Source organism: Lichenostomus cassidix, unplaced genomic scaffold (assembly GCF_008360975.1).
Source record: "Lichenostomus cassidix isolate B80296 unplaced genomic scaffold, HeHo_3.0 HiC_scaffold_440, whole genome shotgun sequence".
NCBI classification, from domain to species: domain Eukaryota; kingdom Metazoa; phylum Chordata; class Aves; order Passeriformes; family Meliphagidae; genus Lichenostomus; species Lichenostomus cassidix.
Window position 1 is genome coordinate 1 of NW_028147416.1, and position 22,681 is coordinate 22,681.

A 22,681-nucleotide genomic window follows, 5' to 3' on the forward strand; every position below is an offset into this window, starting at 1 on the left:
TCTTACATCGACCGCCTCAGCGTCGGGCTGTGAGACCGCCCCGGACCGACCGCCGCCATGGTGAGGGGGGTGCGGGGGGGTCGGGATCTTCCTTGTCCCTAGTCCCACAATCCCTATTCCCTCGGACCCGTTGTCGCCCGTTCCCAATCCCGCCGGTTCCATCCCTCCCACTCCCCGGTTTTCCCCGGTCCCAGTTCCCACCCTCCCGTCGTAGTCTCCGGTTTTTATCCCCCCCGGCCCCCGTCTCGCTGTTGTCCCTGGTCCCCAACCCCCCTGATCTCTATTCCTGCCCCCCCACTCCACCCCCGCCTGGGATGAGCCGTCGGCGCCGGGACTCATCCCGCACCGGGCGTGGCTCCCGTTACACCGAGTAAAATGTGTCGCCCGGCACCCAGCCCCGACAGTACCTCCCGTTAAATGGGTCTGGAAAGGTCTTTGTGCCTCCTCCGGGACCGGGAACCGAGCCCAGAGCCCGCAGCGGGCGTGGCTCCCGTTAAACCGGGCAGGATGGGACCCCCAGGACTTAGCACTAAGCTTCCATAGGGCGTGGCTCCCGTTAAACCAGACAGGATGAGACCCCCGGGACTCAGCATTGAGCCTCTATCGGGCGTGGCTCCCGTTAAACCGGCCAGGATGAATCCCTGGCGCTGATCCACGGTACCGCACGGGGCGTGGTTCTCATTAAAATGGGCAAGATGGGACCCCCGAGACCGAGCCCCGAGCTTGCACCGGGCGTGGCTCGCGTTAAACAGGGCAGGATGGGACCCCGGGACGCAGTACTGAGCTCCTGTAGGGCGTGGCTATGGTTAAAGCCGACAGGATGGTTCTCCGGGACCAAACCCTGAGCCTGAACCAGACGTGGCTCCCATTAAACCGGGCAGGATGTGTCCCCGGGGCTAAGCCCTGACTGGGTGTGGCACCGGTTAAAAGGGACAGGATCGGGCCCCTCATCTCTCGGTACCGAGCCACCGTCTGTCACTGGGCGTGGCTCCCGTTAAACCGGGCAGGACAGACCCTCTTTATCCCCCCCACCCCGGTGCTGAGCCCTCAGCCGGCGCTGGGCGTGGCCCCGGTTTAACGGGGCACAAAGGGTCCCCGGTGAGGGGTGAGCAGGGCGGAATGGGCTCCCCGGTGCTCAACACCCTATCCCGCACCAGAGGATGAAGCACGGCAGGATGGGAGCCCCCCAGTCCCCACTGGGTGTGGCCTTTCTTCAATTAGGACCCGGGCGGGCAAGAGGAGTCGAAGAGTCGCTGGTGCTGAGCCACTCTTGGGCTTTGCTGGGTCTCACCAGGGCAGGGTGCAGCACGATGGAACCCCCGGGGCTCCCTGCCTCACCATGGGTGCTGTCCCAGTCCCTCAGGGCAGGATGAGCCACAACTGCTGAGCTCCCCATCCCCGGCAGGCAGAGTGCCGGCGGTGATGGACACATGACAGGATGGGACCCTCTGCACTGGGTGCACCTCCAGACCCGAACAATGGGTGTGTCCGGGCAGGATCTGGCCCCATCCAGCCCTGGGGAGGGGCTTTTCCCAGCTCGGTGACAGCCGAGACAGCGTTGGGCTGGTGCCATAGCCTAGTAGGGAGACAAAAGGGGTGACCCTGTGCCGTGTGCCCCCGCAGCGCGAGTGTATCTCCATCCACGTGGGCCAAGCTGGCGTGCAGATCGGCAATGCCTGCTGGGAGCTGTACTGCCTGGAGCACGGCATCCAGCCCGACGGGCAGATGCCCAGCGACAAGACCATCGGCGGGGGGGACGACTCCTTCAACACCTTCTTCAGCGAGACGGGGGCCGGCAAGCACGTGCCCCGGGCCGTCTTCGTGGACCTGGAGCCCACGGTGATCGGTGAGCGGTCGGCGGGGAGCGGCCGGCGGGGCGGCGCTGGGAGTGGGCGCTGGGTGCTAACGGGGCTCGGGGCTGTCTCTCCCCGCAGACGAGGTGCGCACAGGGACTTACCGGCAGCTCTTCCACCCCGAGCAGCTGATCACGGGCAAGGAGGATGCGGCCAACAACTATGCCCGCGGGCACTACACCATCGGCAAGGAGATCATCGACCTGGTCCTTGACCGCATCCGCAAGCTGGTAGGGGCGCGGAGGGTGCAGGTGGCGAGCGAGGACAAAGCCTCCATTCTGTCTCTCTCTCCCCTCCAGACTCGCTGGGCTGGGTTTAGATTTAATTTATTAATTAATGTTAATCCTGTTGTGCAGTGGCTGCCATTGGCCGGCAGCGGGACGCGGCGCAGCTGGAGCTGGAGCCGCTCCACAGCGCCGCAGCCCCCGGGCGCCGCCGGTGCTGAGCTCGGCAATTCCCTCTTTGTTTCCTCTTGGCTCCTGACGTGGCTGAGTCCAGCTGCGTGCGCTGGGGACGGGCAGCCCCGAGCCGGTCCCTCCCAGAGTCATGTGGCTCTGACAGTCCCTAGTGCTCAAACTTGTCCCCATTATCCTGCCGAGCCGGTGGCAGTTGTTGTACTTTGAGGTGTCTCTGACCACTGTCCCACCCCACAGCCAAGTGGCTTCCCTGGGTGATTCACCATGAGTCAGTGGGCAACAGATGGAGTCAGGGCCATTCTCTCCCCCATCCTGCTGACTTCTGCTCTGCTGCTGGAAATCCCCCAATCCTTGTGAGGCCGTGGAGAGGAAGGAGTAACTTCTGCTGCCTGGAGTAACCATGCCCCCCCACCTTGTGTCTCCTTGCAGGCTGACCAGTGCACAGGGCTGCAGGGCTTCCTGGTGTTCCACAGCTTTGGCGGTGGCACTGGCTCTGGCTTCACCTCCCTGCTTATGGAGAGGCTCTCTGTCGACTATGGCAAGAAGTCCAAGCTGGAGTTCTCCATCTACCCAGCCCCGCAGGTCTCCACGGCCGTGGTGGAGCCCTACAACTCCATCCTCACCACCCACACCACCCTGGAGCACTCCGACTGTGCCTTCATGGTGGACAACGAGGCCATCTACGACATCTGTCGCCGCAACCTGGACATCGAGCGTCCCACCTACACCAACCTCAACAGGTTGATAGGCCAGATTGTCTCCTCCATCACAGCCTCCCTGCGCTTTGATGGAGCTCTGAATGTCGACCTGACAGAATTCCAGACCAACCTGGTGCCGTATCCTCGCATCCACTTCCCGCTGGCCACCTATGCCCCTGTCATCTCTGCTGAGAAGGCTTATCACGAGCAGCTCTCAGTGGCCGAGATCACCAATGCCTGCTTTGAGCCAGCCAACCAGATGGTCAAGTGTGACCCGCGGCACGGCAAGTACATGGCGTGCTGCCTGCTGTACCGTGGGGACGTGGTGCCCAAGGATGTCAACGCCGCCATCGCCACCATCAAGACCAAGCGCACCATCCAGTTTGTGGACTGGTGCCCCACTGGTTTCAAGGTGGGCATCAACTACCAGCCGCCCACGGTGGTGCCCGGGGGAGACCTGGCCAAGGTGCAGCGCGCCGTGTGCATGCTGAGCAACACCACGGCCATCGCCGAGGCCTGGGCTCGCCTGGACCACAAGTTTGACCTGATGTATGCGAAGAGGGCGTTTGTGCACTGGTATGTGGGGGAGGGCATGGAGGAAGGGGAGTTCTCGGAGGCCCGTGAGGATATGGCTGCCCTGGAGAAGGATTATGAGGAGGTTGGGGTGGATTCTGTGGAAGGGGAGGGAGAAGAGGAAGGGGAGGAATACTAAACTCACAAGGGTGCTGCTCGAACAGGGAACATAATCTAGTTGAAGACCCTGCGGGGTCTGTAGCAGTGTGTGCCGCGGTCTGTCCTGTCAATGGTCTGTGCTTCAATGGAAAAGTCTGTGACGGACCCACCCGTCCCCTCCTGTGGGTCTGAATAAAAAGCATTCCCTGTCTTACCCTGGCTCTGGTGTCTTCACTCCCTGTGGTGATGTCCCTCCCTGGCTTTGACACTGTCCCCACCAGCACATGACACTGCCCTGCAGTCCCTGCCTGTACCCAGGGTCTCCACCGTGTCCCTGAGTGTGTGCTAGGGGTTGTGGTGAGCTCAGCGCCCTGCAGAGCTCCCAGGCTGGTCCTCCCAAACCCATGCTCTGTCCTAGTCCTGCTGGGCTTGGTGTTGTGTCCCCATCCCAAGTGGAGAGGGTTGGGTTTTCTTAGGACCAGGAGCCAAGAGAGCACATTAGGGGCCTTAACTCCTCTGGTGGGCTGGAGATCCCTGAAGCTCCCCAGTTTGCCAGAAATCTTTGGTATTTCTGCTGCCTCTTCCTCCCGGGCAGTGGAGGGGCTGCATTTCCCTGGGGTGGGGAATGGATATTGTGCACACCAGGGTTGGGAGTGCTGGGGATGAGAGGGTTCCCTTCACTGAACTGGATGTCTGGGGACACACAAGGCTCCCCCATCACCACCCACAGTGTGTCCTGAAGTCCCTCTGGCTCTTGCAGGGATGAGGAGTTGGCCCTGTTGGTCCCAGTCCCAGGGGGGATGTAGTAGTAGCCCCCCTGAATGGGGGGAGCCTCTTTGCCTTCCCCTTTCACAGCTGCCTCCTGGCTCCGTGCAGGGATAAATAATGAAGGGGAAGTTGAACGCAGAGTGAAACTCGAGCGGGTGCTGCAGGTGGGGGTGTGGGGAACCCCTGGGACCCTCATTTGTGTGATGCACCCCTCCCTCTTTGGGCTGCACTGTGAGCTCAGGCTAGGTCTTAATGAGTTTATCATCACCACTGTTGGCTCCCAGGAACTTGTGTTGTCAAGCCAACTCCTGGATTTTAAGGCACGGCCTTGGGAACAAATTTTTCTTATCAACCCTACAACCCAAGTGTGACAACATGTTTGTTATTGAAATATCAAAGGAAATTCCTGATCCAAATTGTAGCCAGGTTAGAACATTAGGATGACTAAAGCAAACACTGGCCATGTTATAACCAGCAGGTCCTGAGTGAGACCCTCTAAGCTCACCTGGACCTCAGGTGAGGACAGGACAACTCTCAGGGACAAGTTTGGGATCCTCAGAGAATGAACAACAGAGCTTGGGCTGATGCACCAGAACTCAGGGCTCCACCCTTGGCCTGTCTGAGAAGACACAAAGGCACAAAGATGTCAATACTGAACTCAAGGTGGATTTTTCACAGGTATTTACACCTGTACATACTCTTCAGGTATGTGTGTGTACAAGGGTGAATATTCTAGAGCAAATGTGCTGGGAATGCTGCTCTCAGATTCTTAAGCACTTTAGATTCATAAATAAAATATGCTTGTGAGTTAATATTGTGCCTATGGGAAATTCTGTATGGATCTTTGGTTAAATTATTTAAATTAAGCTCTGGATTAAGTTTAAGTGCTGTTAAACCTTTAGGCTTAAACAGTTGGTCAAGCCCAGGGCTCAGTTTGATGACAGGGTGGTGAGTCCACTCTGCCCCATGTGAGGGAGGATCTCCATTATTCTATTTCATCCTTATCATTCTTTTCCCATCCCCAGCCTACTCTGCCCCGTATGAGGGAGGATCTCCATTATTCCATTTTACCCTTATCGTTCCTTTTCCTTCCCATTCGCAGCCTTCCCTTAGCTCATATTCGGCCAATTTTCATTTTAGATAAATTGATTTTAAGTTTTAGCCCCGTTTTCTCCTGTGGCCTTTCACTATCGAGTGAGTCACACAGGGAAGTTGCCAGCGAATTTTGTCGCACTTTCACTTTAATACTAAACCCGCTTTTGCCGGCGATTCTTTGAGCGACCCAAATGGTAACACCATTCCAGAGGTGACGTGATGCGCTGGGAATCTGATGGGGGGGCGGGTGACGACCCCCCCGGGAACACACATTCCATAAACACCGAACCGAACCGAACCGGGAGCAGCGCTGCTCAGAGCCGACGTGCCATCCGGGACCCCCACACTGAGAGCGGGGATGGGGGGTGGGAAAGAGCCCGGAAAGGGGGGAGTAACCCCTTCCTTCCCGGTGGGAACGGAACGGCCTTGCGGCCACGCGGCCGGCGAGGCAAATGGCGGGGAGCCACGTCACCGCTGCAGTGCAGCTGCGGCGGATGCTGCCGCGCCAGCCCCGCCACCCCGGGGTGGTCCCGCTTGCAGGGTGACCCCGGCGTGGGGTGGCTCCGGTGGGGCGGGAGGGGATGCGGGGCCCCCCTGGCAGCGTGCGCTGCCGAAGGGGCCGCTGGGTTTTCCGCAAAGCCCTTGGCAAAACAGGAAGGCGGATTATTGGGTGCAAATAGCTCCGGGGATTAGGTGGGAGCTGGCGGTGGCCCCCCCTTGGCTCCCCACGGTGCTCGCCGTGGCCTCGCAGCGGGGCGGGGAGCTGCTCCGAGTTGGGGGGCACAGTGGGACCCCCAGCACGTCCCCTGATTTATGGCCGTCACGGTGGTTCCCATAGAAGGCGGAGGGGGTGTGGGAGACCCTCCGTGTTGAGACAAACCCCACCCCGAAAAGCGGGGTCCACCCCGCCGGTGTACAGACCCCGCAGGGGGATCCAGGGGTGCAGATGGACTGGGGGGGAGTGTTGAGGGGTGCAGATGGGCCGGGGGGTGCTGAGCGGGGGAAGGGGGGCTCCGCAGGCTGCAGATGGTCAGGGAGGAACCCCCGGGGTGCAAATAAGCCGGGGAGGGGGGGCCGGGCGGTGCAGATGGGGCGGGAGGGTCCGTCCGTAGAAGCCGATTAACAACCTGGGGACGGGGGGGGGGACACCGGGCGCGGCAGCACGTGCTGCCCCCCCCATGTCGCAGTTTTCCTCCGCAGCGGAGCCGCACCGGGCGGGAGGGGCGATGGCGGCGGGGGGGGCGGGCGGGAACGGCTGTGCCCCCCCATCCTACGCCGCAAACGCAGTACCAAGGGAGGCTGAGCACCGCAGGAGGGTCAGACCCCCCGTACCCCGATCTCCCCGTTCGAGGGGCTCCTCGCAAGCCGGGGGGGGTGGAGGGGGGGTGCACCCCGCGGAGGGAGGTTTCCCCCCCCCAAAGCCCCGCAGCACGGAGGGCGGAGGAGGCGGAGCGCGCCACTTGCCTCAGCCAATCCGCGATAAGAGCGTTCGGATTGACAGGCGTAATGACCAATAGGAGCGCGGGGTGGGGACGCTCGGTCCGCCCCCCGGGCTGGTATATAGGGGGGCGCCCGGGGGCGGCGGTAGCTGGTACTTGCGTCGATTCCTTGCTTGTCGGGACGAGTAACCGAGCCGCAGCCATGGTGAGGGAACAGGGCTGGAGAAAGGGGGAGGACGACCCCGCGGATTGGGAGGGTAGAGGGGGGAAGGGCTGGAGCTGGGGAGCTCGGGAATTGGGGCAGAATGAGTGCGTGGGAGAGGAGGGGGAAGGAGAGGCGGGGGGAGATATAGAAGGCTGGGAAATAGGGCTGGGGGATATAAGGGTGCGGGGGAACCGAATCCAAAGTTAGGAGGGGATAGGGGTACAGTAGGAGCGGTGGGTGGGTAGCGCAGGGGCTGGGGGTGTTAAACAAGGACAGCGGGTGAAGGCCTTGATGGAGGGGTCACCCCTGGGGGTGTCGCAGCGCTGCTGGGGTGGTCGCACGTGGTCTCCAGTAGCCCACCGGTGGGGGCGGGGTCAGCCCGACCGTTACCGTTCCCGCGCGCGGGAAGGCGCGCGGCGGGGGGACAGCCCCGCCCCTCGCCAGGGGCACAGCCCCGCCCCTCCGCATACCCACCCTTCCCCCCCAAATCCATCCCTGGACCCCCGCAGCCTCACCCCTCCCTGCAGCATGAAGTTCCCTTTTCTCTGCCCCCCACCCGAGCCCATGAGGCTGATCCCGCTCCGTGGTTCCTGGGGGGAATCAAGGGGGACACCTCCCGCTCCAGATCTCCCCCAAACGCGGGACTCCCCCCGCCCCGGGGGAGAGGAACGCGCGGCAGCAGGTGGTGCGGGGCAGGGAGCGGCCGGGAATGTGCGCGACCCCCCGGGGGTGACGCCATCGGCCCATCCCCGCGGTTCCGTGTCAGCTGCTGCAGTCTCGTCCCCGCTGCTGCGCTGAGCTTCCTCTTCCTCCTCCTCCTCCTGACCTCGCCCTGCTCAGGCTGCGGGCTGGAAAATGTCCTCCCTGGGCGCCATTTGGGAGCAGATGGTGGCAGCTGCGGGGTGACGGGACCGCCGGGGCTTTGCCCACAGGTGGCTCCAGTCTGTCCCCAAGCACGGGTGTCACCCCACACCTCCCTCCTCAGAGCCTGGGCGACCCTAGCGAAGCTCAGCCTGCGGTTGGGGTGACACTGGGGCACAGTTGGGGTTTGGGTAGTAGGCAGCCGCCTGGGGAGGGTGTGAGGTGTCCCTGTCCTCATGCGAGCCAGGGATGGGGGGGAATGGGAATAGTGGGGACCAGCAGTAACCCTGGGGAAAGCCAATTCCTGGCTCTGTCGGGGTGGTAGGGTGCGAATGGCACCAGCTGATGCAGGGTCTCCACTCCTGGGGGTGGGACTAGCAGGATGGGACCACCGGAGCTGAGCACAGTGGGTGCATGTGGGCAAGATCTGACCCCATCCAGCACTGGGAGGGACTCTTCCCAGCTCGGTGACATTCCGGGACATGCTGGGGTGGGACAAAAGGGGTGACCCAGTGCCGTGTGCCCCCGCAGCGCGAGTGTATCTCCATCCACGTGGGCCAAGCTGGCGTGCAGATCGGCAATGCCTGCTGGGAGCTGTACTGCCTGGAGCACGGCATCCAGCCCGATGGGCAGATGCCCAGCGACAAGACCATCGGCGGGGGGGACGACTCCTTCAACACCTTCTTCAGCGAGACGGGGGCCGGCAAGCACGTGCCCCGGGCCGTCTTCGTGGACCTGGAGCCCACGGTGATCGGTGAGCGGCCGGCGGGGAGCGGCCGGCGGGGCGGCGCTGGGAGTGGGCGCTGGGTGCTAACGGGGCTCGGGGCTCTCTCTCCCCGCAGACGAGGTGCGCACAGGGACTTACCGGCAGCTCTTCCACCCCGAGCAGCTGATCACGGGCAAGGAGGATGCGGCCAACAACTATGCCCGCGGGCACTACACCATCGGCAAGGAGATCATCGACCTGGTCCTTGACCGCATCCGCAAGCTGGTGAGTGTGCTGTGGGGTCTCGTGGGGTGGGTCTGTCCCTGCGGGAGGTCTGGGGACAAAGGGAAGCTCCAGGTGTCCCTGGGCAGATCCTTCTCAGCCCATCAGCACTTAGGGGCAGAGGGTGGGGCTGTCCCTGTAGGGACCTGCTGCCTTCCTGGTGGGACCTCAATGGGTTTGTTGTGAATCTTGTGTCAGTCTGCCAGCATATCCTGGCTCCCTGTGGGGTCTTGATCCTATAAGTGTAGATCAGGATCAGCCCCTTCCCTTCCCCTTGGGCTGAATCCCTTTTCTCAGGGCTCTGTGACCCTGCCAGGCCAGGATGTGCCCCCAAGGCTGGCATGTGCCAGGGCCGTGATGGGGCTTGTGGGATTCTGGGTCATCTGTGTCCCTGGGAAAACCTTATTTCATCCCTTTTTTAAGGTCATGTGAGGTTTCCCCTTGATCTGGACTCTGATCCCGCTTGATCAACTGCTTATGAGCAGCTGTGCCAAGCATTTAACTCTTGCTGGGGCAGCACTAATGGATTCCCCCCTCCCTCAAGCAGATTGCTGGGGTTGTATGAGCAAGCAGCTGAATGTCCCCAGATCCCTCCAGGAAGGGGTCCAGTTCCCTGCAAGCAGATCATGCTGAATCACAGGGTGCTTTGGCTGGAAGCAGAGGTGGCACAGGTGCCCAAAGGCCTGAGATGCTTAGGGGAAATATGTGCCTTCCTGGCCAAGTCAGTAGCAGCTAAAGTTCAGAATTACTGACAGTTTGATCTTGTTTTCCTCTTGCCACCTTGCAGGCTGACCAGTGCACAGGGCTGCAGGGCTTCCTGGTGTTCCACAGCTTTGGCGGTGGCACCGGCTCTGGCTTCACCTCCCTGCTTATGGAGAGGCTCTCTGTCGACTACGGCAAGAAGTCCAAGCTGGAGTTCTCCATCTACCCAGCCCCGCAGGTCTCCACGGCCGTGGTGGAGCCCTACAACTCCATCCTCACCACCCACACCACCCTGGAGCACTCCGACTGTGCCTTCATGGTGGACAACGAGGCCATCTACGACATCTGTCGCCGCAACCTGGACATCGAGCGTCCCACCTACACCAACCTCAACCGCCTCATCAGCCAGATTGTCTCCTCCATCACAGCCTCCCTGCGCTTTGACGGAGCTCTGAATGTCGACCTGACAGAATTCCAGACCAACCTGGTGCCGTATCCTCGCATTCACTTCCCGCTGGCCACCTATGCCCCTGTCATCTCTGCTGAGAAGGCTTATCACGAGCAGCTCTCAGTGGCCGAGATCACCAACGCCTGCTTTGAGCCGGCCAACCAGATGGTCAAGTGTGACCCGCGGCACGGCAAGTACATGGCGTGCTGCCTGCTGTACCGCGGGGACGTGGTGCCCAAGGATGTCAACGCCGCCATCGCCACCATCAAGACCAAGCGTAGCATCCAGTTTGTGGACTGGTGCCCCACTGGTTTCAAGGTGGGCATCAACTACCAGCCGCCCACGGTGGTGCCTGGGGGAGACCTGGCCAAGGTGCAGCGCGCCGTGTGCATGCTGAGCAACACCACGGCCATCGCCGAGGCCTGGGCTCGCCTGGACCACAAGTTTGACCTGATGTACGCGAAGAGGGCGTTTGTGCACTGGTATGTGGGGGAGGGCATGGAGGAAGGGGAGTTCTCGGAGGCCCGTGAGGATATGGCTGCCCTGGAGAAGGATTATGAGGAGGTTGGGGTGGATTCTGTGGAAGGGGAGGGAGAAGAGGAAGGGGAGGAATACTAAATGCTGGGTTCCTTCTGTCGCTGTCGCATGTCCACGAAATGTCTGCTTCAAACACTTGAGCTTCCTTGTGCACTGGGTGGAGTTTGGCCCCGTGGGCTCGGCCAGGGGCTATGCTGCCCTCTCGGATGTGATCATGCAGATTTTCCATGTGTCTGTACCGTGTCTGTGAATAAAAGGCTTTAAGAGAAGCTACAATGTGTCGGATACAAACCGTCTGTGTCAGCGCCTGCTCATGCCCGGGCGGGCTGGCCCCATCCCATGGGAACAGACTGTCCCTATTGTCTGTGCCCAGTGAGGCAGCTGGCATAGTACTGCTGCTACCCGAGCTGGCACTGGCCAGCCCTTCCCTGCGGGGGTGAAGCCCCCCCATCCCTGGGTGCCGCAGGGTGGGGCCTCACCCGGGATACTGCTGGGCTCCTTCATGAGCTGTCAGCGATGTCCCCCATGCCCTGCCCGGTGCCCTCAGCCCTCGGGAGCCCTGCCCTGCCCTGCCCTGCCCCCCGCGCCTTCCCGGGATTAACGCGCCCGGGATTAGCTCCGTCCCAGGATTAGCTCCATCCCCGCGCCTAATCCCGGGGGGCTGCGCTGCCCCGTGGGAGCGTCGGGCGGGCTCTCAGCCAATCAGTGCGCGCCGCGCCGCGCTTCGACCAATGAGCTTCGCCTCATTCAATCCGCGCAGCCAATGGGCGGCAGGGGGCGGGGCCAGGCTGGGCCCTTTCAGGCCGCGAGGGCGCGCGGACCGGACGTGGGGGCGGGGCTACGGGAGGGGCGGGGCTAGCGGCGGCGGCGCTGGGCTGGACCCGGCGGGCTGCGAGCGGCGATTCCCGGCGGGACCGGAGCGGCTGGACCGGAGTGGCGGTACCGGCCCTGCCGTACTGCCCCTGCCCGCGGCAGCCCCGCCCGGCCCTGCCATGCTGGCCGCAGCATGGCCCCTGTGGAGCAGGACGCGCTGGCCGTGCGGGAGCAGCTCTTCCACGAGAGGGTCCGCGAGTGCATCGTGAGTGCCCGCGGGCCGCGGTGGGGGCGGCGGGCGGGGGAAGGGGTCCGGCGGGGCGGGGAGAGGTGGGAGGAGGGCTGGGAGCTCGCAGCTCTCCATGGGACCGTCGAGATCCTCGGTGGCAGCTCCGCGGCCCGGCTGTGGCGGTGCTCCACACCCCGTCCTTATCGGGGCCACAGCCGCGGCGGCTGCGTGTGCCCAGCAGATAGCGGGGTCCCGGGGCTGCACCCTTCTGGGCCCCTGCCGAGACCCCTCTGCCGGCTCTGGAGTCCGCCCGTCGAGCTGGGAGGGCTGGGGGTGCTGGGGTCTGGCGGTGTCAGAGCCGGACCAGCTCCCTGCCAGGCTCCTGGCTCTGTCACTGTCCCCAGGCCGGCAGCTCGGTGTCAGCAGGAAGGAGCCCTACAGAGCCCCCGAAACCTGGGGGAGCCAGCTGGGTGTGCTCCTCTGCTCCCTCTGCCACTAGCTCAGGGATGGGGATGACCTGGATGTCCTGGTCCTGGCATCTCCTAAGGGCCTTCGGGATGCTGCGTGCAGGGCAGCCAAGTGGGCTATGACCAGCAGTGCCGAGGCCACCTTGCCACAGCCAAATTCGGTGCCTACAGGGAGGACCTGGTGGCCAGAGCCTGTCTCCTCTGCCCTGGATCTCCCCAGACCTCCATCCTGGGGAGCTGTGTGTCACCTGTGAGCCCCTGGCTCGTCACAGGCAGCACAAAGCTTGCTTGCCCCCGCTTCACTGAGTTCAGGAGGTTTTGGGGGTCCCCCCACCAGGCAGAGCACTGACCTGTGGGATACAGCCCATGGCAGGAGGGGACCTGCAGCCTGACACCCTTCACTGGGTGGGAGCAGGAGTACAAGGACATGCTGGGCAGTGCCCTTCTGGGAGTCCAGAGCTGGGCCACCCCATCCCGCTGGCAGATCCCAGGGACCCTCAGCCAGCCGAGCACCCCTCGGCAGAAGGGAAGTGCCAGAGCTGCTCCCCACCGCACCTGTGCCAAGGTGGAGGATTCAGGCAACCTTTCCTCATCCTGACGCGTGCTCAGAGGGATGAAAGGTCGCCGTGTTCCCTGAACATCGCCTGCTCTGGCTTGACCTCGGCGTTCCAGCGGGGGCGGAAGGCACACTGCAGATATCCTCGGTGCCTGATTCAAGGCTGTTCCCGTCGCTCTGTTGGATGCTGGTGCCAGCAGGGCGAGGGCTGTGGGCTCGGGCAGTTCAGGGATGTCCCACGGGGTCACAGATTTGCCAGCACAGGCTGACCCAGTGCTTCTTGGGGGGCTCTCAGCCCCCCTGGCCTGGGTGCTGTACCAGCTTTGGGCAGCCATGTGTGAAGCTTGTGTGCAGCCCCCATTGATCAGATAGGTGTGAGCACACGAGTGGGGTGTGACCAGGGCCAGGAGTGGAAAAACAAATAGGGTGGAGCTGACCAGCCCCAGGGCTGGGGTAGGAGCCGGGGCTAGGAGCCCTGCCCTCAGGGCATGCCTGCACTGCCCACACTCCTCTGCCTGCAGATCTGTGCCCTGCTCTTCGCCAGCCTCTACATCCTCTGCCACTTCATCATAACCCACTTTAAGAAGCACACGGATTTCACAGCAGGTAAGAGATCGGGAGCTGCCAGAGCCAGGCAGACCTTGACAGCCACATTCAGCCTCCCGAGGGCTTTTCCTGTTCCTCCATTGCTTTTGCCCTCCCCCAGGAGCTCCAGTTCCGCCGCAGCCTGGTTGCCCATGACACCAATTGCTGCAGGGCACCCACCAGCTGCCCTGGGTGGGAGCAAAATCCGAATTCCCTGGGAGGATTTCTGCAGCATTTGGGGTGGGCAGAGGTTGGGCAGGGGCAGGGACTGATGCTCTGGGCAGCCCTGCCTTCCCCAGCCCTTTGGTTTGGTATTTTGTCCCCGCAGTTCACGATGACGAGGATGCTGCTGTCAACAGGATTGCGTAAGTTCCTGCTTGTCCCCCGTGGTACTCAGCCTCTTCCGCAGCCAGGACACCGTGTCCTGTGGGTGCTGGTGACGCTGGGGGGCAGAGCTGGGCTATGACACCCAGAGGAACCCTGACCCCGAGGTGCTGCTTGTCCCTCCGGCAGGCTGGGGCTCTGTACCTTCACCCTGGCTGTGGCACTGGGTGCTGTCCTCCTCCTGCCCTTCTCCATCATCAGCAACGAGGTGCTGCTCTCCTTCCCCCAGAACTACTACATCCAGTGGCTGAACGGGTCCCTCATTCATGGTGGGTGTATGGGGTGACCCTGGCGTCACCCCAAAGTCTGTGGGTCAGGGTTGCCCTGCCCGGTAGCTCACCCCATGCTGTTCCTCTTCTTCCAGGCCTCTGGAACTTAGTCTTCCTCTTCTCCAATACATCCCTCGTCTTCCTCATGCCCTTCGCCTACTTCTTCACCGAGTCGGAAGGGTTTGCAGGATCCAAGAAGGTGGGTGATCCTGCAGATGTCCCCCCCCTCCCCTCCATCCATGGCTCCCTGCTAACCCAACTCCTGCAGGGCATCATGGCCAGGGTGTATGAGACGTCGGTGGTGCTGCTGCTGCTGACGCTGCTGGTGCTGGGCATGGTCTGGGTGGCCTCTGCCATCATGGGCAACGGCGCTGCCAGTCGCCAGTCACTCTATGGTGAGTGCTGCTGGGGTGTATCCCTGCTCCAGGATCAGACCCTGGCACTGAGTGGATCAAGGGACACCTGGTGCCACTGGCCTGATCCTGCCATCTCCACAGATCTCTGGGAATATTATCTGCCCTACCTCTACTCCTGCATCTCGCTCTTCGGTGTCCTGCTTCTGCTGCGTAAGTTGTGGGATGTCCCTCGAGGCCCTGGTGGTGCTCTGTGCAAATGGGGTCTGGAGGGGCTGTGGTTCAGGGCTGAAGCCTCCAGGATCCTTCTGGGGGTGTGGGGAGGGCCCACCCTGTTCAGCCTCTCCTCCCACCACAGTGTGCACCCCCTTTGGCCTCTCCACCATGTTCACCGTCACTGGGAAGCTGCTGGTGAAACCCCGGGTAAGGAGGTGTCCCTCCCATCCCTCTACCTCAGCCTGGGGGTTGACAGCCCCCAGGGCTACCTGCTCTCCCACCTCGGGCACGGGGAGCCATTCACACACCCCACCAGCCGCTCACAGGCTCCTCACCCATCCCCAGCTCCTGGAAGACCTGGATGAGCAGCTGAGCTGCGCAAGGTTTGAGGAAGCCGCTGTGTCCCACAGGATCCGCTCTGGTGGGTGCTGCTGGTTGGGAAAAGGGACCATGGGGTGGATTTGGGGCCCCTCTGCCCCACCACGTAGGAGCCCTGATCCCCTCTGAGCCCCTTGAATCTCCCCCCTGGCAGGCAAAGCTTCCTGCTGGCTGAATCTGGACATGGAGATGCTGCGGGAGCATTTCTTCGCCATCCGGAGCAAGAGGCGGAAGCTGGGTGAGGATCCCAGGGGAGAAGGCCAGGACACCTGGGTTGCCTCCAGCTTGGCACTGGGAGCACTGGGAGCACTGGGTCCCTGGCAGCCTGTGCTCTGTGGAGGGACGGTGGAGGCTGTTACATCCCACCCTGGCACTTTGGCCCCTCTCAATCTCGTGCCCTGAGGTGGGAGCTGTGCTCCCCTCTCACCTGGGCACATCCTTGCCACAGAGCTGCGGCACCGAGCGTCGCCCTGGCAGAGGAACCTGGGCTACCCCCTGGCCATGTTGGGCCTCCTGGCGCTGACGGTGAGTGGCCCTGGGCTCCCAGGGTAGCTGGGGGTTGTCCCCATCCTCCCCACTGCCCTCACTCCCTCCCTGCTCCTCCCAGGGCATATCTGTGCTCATCGTCTGCTTCCACGTCCTGGAGCTGCTGCTGGATGATGCTGCAATGCCACGGGGCATCCAGGTACCTGGGCTGGGGGATGGGACAGCACAGTCACGTCCCTTGCTGCTCTGGGGACAATTCCTCCCCAGCCTGACTCCCTCCTCTCCCTGCAGGACGCATCCCTGGGCCAGGTTTCCTTCTCCATCTTTGGTTCCTTTGGAGCTGCACTGCAGGTTGTCCTCATTTTGTATCCTTCAGGAGGGCACTCGTGTCCCCAGTGATGTCCCCTGCGTCCCCAACACTGTTCCCAGCGCCATCCCATCCCGTTTTCCTCCTTAACACTCCTTGCAGCTACCTGATGGTCTCCTCTGTTGTGGGCTTCTACAGCTCCCCCCTCTTCACTCGGCTGCTCCCGGAGCGGCAGGACACCCCTCTCACCAAGGTGGGGCAGTGGGGTGGGGCTGGGGGGCTCCTGGGCTCCCCTTGGGGTGCTTAGGCTGCACTGCTTGTGTGTCCCTGTGTGGTGTCCCCACTCGAGGGGACAGTGTCCCGCTGTCAGGCAGGACCCCAGCAGTTCTCTGGCCCTTCCCCAGCCTGGGGTGCAGCAGCACTGCAGCCCCCCAAACCTCCTCCTTCTCCCCAGATCATCGGGAACTGTGTCTCCTTGCTGGTACTCAGCTCAGCACTGCCCGTCTTCTCCAGGACGCTGGGTGAGCCCCCCAGAGGGATCAGGGTGATGCCTGGATGGGGGTGACCCAAAAACTGGGGTGCCCTGACCAGTGTGCCCAACTCCTGTGCAGGGATCACTCGTTTTGACCTCCTGGGGGATTTTGGCCGCTTCAACTGGTTGGGGAACTTCTACATTGTCTTCCTCTACAACATGGGCTTTGCGGGGCTCACCACGCTGTGCTTGGTGAAAAAGGTCTCCTGGGCTGTCCAGGCTGAGCTCATCCGTGCCTTTGGTGAGGACAGGGACAGGGGGACACAGGGATGGGTGCTGAGGTGTCCCTGTCCCCCACCCTGCCTCTCACACTCTCCTTGTATCCAGGTCTGCACAAGCTGCCGCTGCCCGTGACGCGCTGCCGGACCCGCAGCAAGCCCTGCTAGGCCTGGGGGACAGGGACGTGTCCCCCCCCCCGCCACCACAGTGGCCCCCAGGGTGGCTGCCAGCCACAGAGCTGGCCCTGATAGCGCCTGATACCTCAGAGACCATCAGAGCCCCTCAGGGAGAGCTGAGACCCCATGGGGGGCTAACCCCCTGCCAGCTTCTTGTCAAGCCCTGCTAGGGCTGGGGGGACAGGGATGTGTCCCCTCTCACTGTGATGGCCACAGAGCTGGCCCTGATAGCCCCTGGTGCCTCAGGGACATCAGAGCTCCCCAGGAAAGCTGAGACACTTTTGGGGGGGTTGCCCCCCTGCTCCATCTCAGCATGTTGTGCTACTGAGCCTTGGCCTTGAGCCACACCCCACCATACATCCCCAAGGGGTGTGGGGTCTCCCCGAGGCTGTGCTGGCTGCAGCCCCCCCACCCCGTTTACATACCTCATGCCCCCCCCGACCTCCCCAGGCTGCTCCTTCCAGGCTGTTCCCTGCAGTCTGGTTGGATTTTAAATATTGCCCCACCTGGGGCTGTCCTGACACTACGGGCTGGGGCCTGTGCTCCCTGTCCAGAGTCACTCCACACTCCATCCCTGTGTCACTCCAGGGCTGCAAGGGGGGCACTGGTTGTCCCCTACCCACCCCGAGGTCCCTAATGGGGGGGCCTGGGGTGCAGGGAACAAGCCCCCCTCTCTGGCAGCTTGATGTGATGAGTATGTCGGGTCTCTGTTACCACAGAACTTGTTTGGAGCAATAAATAGTGGCTGTTTTTTATATAAAAATATCTGAATCTGGGGGTTTTATTCCCCCCGAAGGCAGGGAAGAATAGAAGGAGGGCAGGGGTGGGGTGTCCCTGCCTGGGGGGGTCACAGTCCTGCCCCTCTTTCCCTGGGGACCATAATTAACCCTTTTCCTGGTTGAGGTTAACGACCTTCTTCCAGGCAGGGCTGCAGGTGGGGGCAGCTCCCTGCCAGCTGAGGGAACCTGGGGGTGTTGGGGGCTTCATGCAGCTTCGGGGTACAGGCTGAGCTACCCCAAATAAGGGGTAAAGTAGAGGCTTCACCTCCTGGGTTGGAGGGTCCCGCGGCTGGAGCGGAAACTGCCCCGGCAATCGGCCCCCCACCCATCCTGCCCCGGCTGGGGCCGAGCCAGGCCGCCCCCCCATGGCGGGGGTGGGGGGCCCAGATCCCCCCTCGCCCCCCCCCCCCGGTTGGGGCCGAGCAGGAAGCGCAGGAAACCTGGTTTATATTGCAGGAAATGAGGCCATCGGTGCCCGCGATTTCCCCGCGACCTGCTCCCCTCCCAGTCACCCCGGGCTGGCACCGGGGCTGCGGGGAAGCTGTGGGGGGGCCGCTGTGGCCGGGACCCCCCTGACCTGCTCCCAGCCCTCCACTGCTGCCTTGTGCCCTCGCCGGGGCCCTCGGTACCCTTGGGTGCTTCGCCGGGAGCTCTAGGGTGCTGAGTTGAGAGGCACGGTCCCGGTCCCGGTCCCGGGGGTGCCCCGTTCCTGGAGACGCCCGTGTCCCTGCTGCAGCCCGGTGCCAGTCCCGGAGCAGCCCGGCCCCATCCTCGGCGGTGCCTCGATCCCTGGCTGAGCCCGGTCCCGCTCCGGGGATGCCCCGGTCCCGAGGCGCGGAGGGGCCGGCCCGGGCAGGGCAGCCCGGCGGGGGCGGCCCTGGGGGATGTGGCCGCCGCTGCCGCCGCTCCCGGGGGCCGGGTCCGAGGCGGGGCCCGGCGGGGCTGCCCAGCGCCGAAGCCGAGCGGCCACGGTGGGGGCAGCCCGGCCGGGGCGGCTGAGGGCGGCGTACGGTGCCGAGCAGCACCCAAGGCAGCCGGTACCGGGGGCTGGGCCAGGAGCGGGGACCGGGACCGAACAGAGGGGACAGGGGTAGTGCCAGGGAACGGGTCCCGGGAACGGGGCTGTGCCAAGGGGACGGAGCAGGTGCGGATACCGGCGGCACAGCCTTAGGATAACGAGTGTCTTCGGTGCAAGGAACAGCGGGAGAAGAGGGACCGGGACTGGGAGAGAAGGATCCCTGGTCTCAACAGGCGGTGACAGGAGAGGTCCCAGGACCAGAATCGCGGCGTTCGGACCCGGATAAGGAGGGGGTTCGGGTGCCGGAGCGCAGTGCGGGGACTCTCGAGAGGAGGCGGATCAGAGCGCGGGGTTTAGACGGGGAGGGGGAGCAGGATCGGAGCGCGGGGTAAGAGCCCGGTGCCGGTCCCGGGACAGCCTCAGGAGCCGGGTGTCCGGTGCCAGACCCAGGGCAGTGCCCGGAGCTGGGTGCCGGTGCCCGGCGCTGGGACGCAGTGGTGCGAGGGCTTTCCCTAAGGCTCGGGCTGTGTCGGGGACTTTCCTGGACCGGGGTACAGCGCCAGGCGAGGGGGTGCTGATACCGTGGGCACGGAACCGGCGGCGCCCCGAGTGGGTGGCGGCACCGGCGGGGGGGGTACGAGGGGGTGGTCAGTCGTCCCGAGCGGCCGCGGATCCCGCAGAAGCGACGGCACCGTGGGTGTGAGAAGGAAACGGCGCCGACCCGCCCCTGGCACCGCGACCCTCTAAAAGCCCCGGGGCCGCCGCACCGGGACCATGCCCGCCCTAGCCGCCCGTGCCCCCGGCGACTGAGCGGGGCCCGCGGAGGCAGCGGGGCCCGGCGGGCGGGATGCCCCGGTGGAGGCTGCTCGCCCTCGTCCTGCTCGGCCTCGCCGCCTGCCTGCTGGCCGCGCCGGTGCTGGGCTGCGGCCCGGGTCGGGGCCCGGTGGGGCGGCGGCGGCTGGGGCGGCGGCAGCTCTCGCCTCTGCTCTACAAGCAGTTCGTGCCCAACGTGCCCGAGCAGACGCTGGGGGCGAGCGGGAAGGCGGAAGGCAAAGTGCTGCGGGGCTCGGAACGCTTCAGGGACCTGGTGCCCAACTACAACCCCGACATCATCTTCAAGGACGAGGAGAACACGGGGGCGGACCGGCTCATGACAGAGGTGGGGGCTGCGCCCGGCCCGGCCTCGCTCCCGGGGGCGCGGGGACGCGGGGGCGGCGGGGGAACGGGCGGGAGCACTGCGACCCTCGACAGGGTTCACGGACCTTCCCCAGCCGGCACCGACCCTCCCAGGGGCTCACGGAGCTTTCTCGGCCTCCACCGACCCTCTCCCGGGCGCACCGATCGTCCCGGGGCTCACGGATCCTCCCGGGTGGCACCGACCCTCCCAGGGAGCACGGAGCCTCCCGGGGCACAGGGTCCCCTCCGGGGCTGCACGGTACCTCGCCCCTGTCCCCTGCTCCCTTCCACGGCCCGCGGCGGCGGCGCGGCAGCACCGGAGCCCTAGGGCGGGGCGGTCCCGCCGCGTTGGGCATTCAGGACCGTCGGGGATTAACGGGACAAGATGGCATCGGGGGCACGAAGTACCGGCGGCTCCGCTCCCCCAGTGCCGCCGCGCTCCTGTCTCAGGGTCAGCGCGGAGGGGCGGCCCCGGTATCCCTGTCCTTAGATGGAGCCTCCTCTTTAAAACATGTTTTTTTAAAATAGATTGTAGTCTCATTTGGAGGGGGGGGGTGTAATTAGAATAGGGGGAAAATTACTTCATTTATTAAGTTTCTTATTGGGGGATTTTAGGTAGATTTGCTAATTTTTAAAGTCCATAAAAATGGTGAACACTTTGCACACAGTGTACTTCTAGGTGTGTTTACAACTTTGACTAGTGTGCACCTAAGATTCTATTAAAACCAAAGTAATATCCTTTTTCCTTTTGCTGCTGTGTCTGCTTCATATTTTCACCAGTGGATAAAGCATCAATTTCACTAGAGTTAACATTTTTGGGACTCTACTAGCAATGCATAAACTACTTTTGAGAGCTGTTTTACAAATAGAATGGGGTCTTTCAAAGTCTAAGGAAAATCACTTTCTTTCAGTAACCTCAGTTCAACAAGACTCTGTTCCCCTGATTTGTGGCCTCCCAGAGCTGTTCAGTGGCAACTTATCAAAGGAAATAAAGTACAACTCTGAATCGGACTCACTTCCAGATGCAGATTTCAAAAGACAACCTGCCTTGGACTTGCAAAAGAAATAAACTCTAGCCAAGGGATATTTGAGTGGTTTGAAATATTCTCGTCCTGACCAGAAGTCACAGAAAGAAACTCGTGGGATTCTGGAAACAGTGGACAACAGTCCCAAAGGTCTGGAACAAGCAGATGAATAATGTCTGAAGAGAGGCATCAGACTCTAGAAGAACTGTTTTCCAACTGTTTTCAGGCTTTCCAAACCTGATAGTTGTGGTCATACTGCAGTGACCTCAGTGGCTGGAGTGGAAAGAATGAATCACCAGAGATGGCTCATCATCATCATCATCATCATCATCATGCTTCTGTTTGAAAGTGTGCCAAGCCTTTGTGCAGGACAGTAGCATGACTAATAGCAATCATCATAAGAAAGTATGTCATCACCTTGTAAGCCTGCCAAAGCGTAAACACAGTTTCAAAATGCACAATTTGTTTTTTTCCTCCAGACTTACTGAAAACTGTATTCTATTTAAAGAGAGTGACAATCACCTTGGGGACATCGTTTGGAAAACATCATGCCTGTCACAGACTGATTAACAAGTGTAAGCTTCACTTGCATTCAAACTTGACTTTCCAAGTGGCAGTCACACAGACTTGGGTGCACCTCATTGTCTGCATTTGATGTTTTCCAAATGCATGGAAATTATTTTGTGTTTTCTGCAGGTCAACTGGGAGATGCCATTTTTTGCAAAATGTGCGACATATCATACATAAATGAATATAAGCTGCTTTCTGTTAGTCGCCTGAAATGAAAATGTTCCTTCTATTTGGTAGGAATCTTATTTGTTCTGGGTATCCGTTGATATTTATGGAATCAATATGTAATTTGGTATCAGTGTATTTAATCATAATCAGCCTGAGTGCAGTGTTTAGCTGAACATATAAAATGTACTATAATGACTTTAAAATGTTTAATTTAAGAATCTCTGCCTCTGTGCATATGAATCAGAGACCTGTGTTTAATTATTGATAGCAATTAGAGCACAGAAGCAGACAAACAGCATCTGGTGACAGGAATAATTTCACAGCCTAGCCTGTATCCCGAGTCTCATTTGGAACCAAAGTAAATGCATCGCTGATTGATTCCTTGCAATCTATGAATTCATACTGCGGTTTCTAAACAACCCTTTGGAACCCGTCTCTCATTTTAGAAGTCTGATAGGTTTATACATCTATGTGTGGAACAGATGTGGCACAGGGGTATGGTTGGTCAGGTTTCTTAATGTAATCAGAATCAGAAAATTATACCTAACTACTTCTCTGTTTTCATTCATGTCGTCTTGAGAATGTTAAAACTTTAATTATGTATTGGAATTTGAATCTCAGATTCAGGGAATTAAAGCACAAAACCGTCTGGTAAATGCTAAATGTGAATTTTTGAGAGCAAATTGCCAAACTCTGCAAACTAAGTTACAAATAATTTTAAGGGAAAAGGTTTTGATTCTGTATGTATTGAAACCTAACAAAACCTCTTAAATTAAGAATTAGTATCATACCTAAATTGCCTGTGATTCACAAGGTTACATTTCCTGTCAACAGTGAATAACCTGAAAAAATGCAACACCTTTTTGAAAATGTCATGTAACCAGAAGGTTTCTAAACATTAAATACAGATATAATTCATCTACATTGGCTAGACTCTAATAAATTAAAGTAGCCATAAAATTTGTATGAAGATTTGCCAATCCTCAAATATTCTTAGGGAGCCACAGACCCCTTGTGAGTGAACAAAAAGTTGTCTGTTCTGAGCAGCTCTTAGAAAGATACCTTGAGTATTAAATGGATGACAGGTAAAAAGCCCCATTAGAACCAAGAAAATAAATCCTGTGGTTTTTCACTACTGCTAACAAGCCGCTTTTGGTCAGTCTGAGATGAAATTTATTTTCCCCACAGCAGCTCTCCCAGTGCTGTGCTGTGCATTGGGAGCCATCAGGGTGTTGATGACACCCCAGGGTTTTGGCTACTCTGAGCAGCACTGGTACAGCACCAGTGACATCT

General features: G+C 60.9%; 3 protein-coding genes across 3 annotated transcripts; all 3 read left to right on the forward strand.

Moving 5' to 3' along the window:
* Positions 1–3,853, forward strand: LOC146423223 (tubulin alpha-1A chain). The gene is made up of 4 exons (XM_085045023.1): positions 1–60; positions 1,624–1,846; positions 1,935–2,083; positions 2,699–3,853. The coding sequence occupies exons 1-4, from the start codon at positions 58–60 to the stop codon at positions 3,677–3,679; spliced, it is 1,356 nt and encodes a 451-aa protein (XP_084901149.1). The 5' UTR covers positions 1–57; the 3' UTR covers positions 3,680–3,853.
* Positions 3,854–7,017: 3,164 nt separating this feature from the next.
* Positions 7,018–10,951, forward strand: LOC146423224 (tubulin alpha-1B chain). The gene is made up of 4 exons (XM_085045024.1): positions 7,018–7,146; positions 8,539–8,761; positions 8,850–8,998; positions 9,783–10,951. Exons 1-4 carry the CDS (start codon positions 7,144–7,146, stop codon positions 10,761–10,763), a joined length of 1,356 nt encoding a protein of 451 aa, XP_084901150.1. The 5' UTR covers positions 7,018–7,143; the 3' UTR covers positions 10,764–10,951.
* Positions 10,952–11,520: 569 nt separating this feature from the next.
* LMBR1L (limb development membrane protein 1 like) lies at positions 11,521–17,415 on the forward strand. Its single transcript, XM_085045025.1, has 17 exons — positions 11,521–11,760; positions 13,269–13,353; positions 13,661–13,697; positions 13,846–13,985; positions 14,081–14,184; positions 14,254–14,380; positions 14,483–14,551; positions 14,697–14,761; positions 14,900–14,975; positions 15,087–15,170; positions 15,381–15,457; positions 15,540–15,617; positions 15,710–15,783; positions 15,888–15,978; positions 16,180–16,246; positions 16,337–16,498; positions 16,585–17,415. Exons 1-17 carry the CDS (start codon positions 11,689–11,691, stop codon positions 16,641–16,643), a joined length of 1,467 nt encoding a protein of 488 aa, XP_084901151.1. The 5' UTR covers positions 11,521–11,688; the 3' UTR covers positions 16,644–17,415.
* Positions 17,416–22,681: the final 5,266 nt, after the last annotated feature.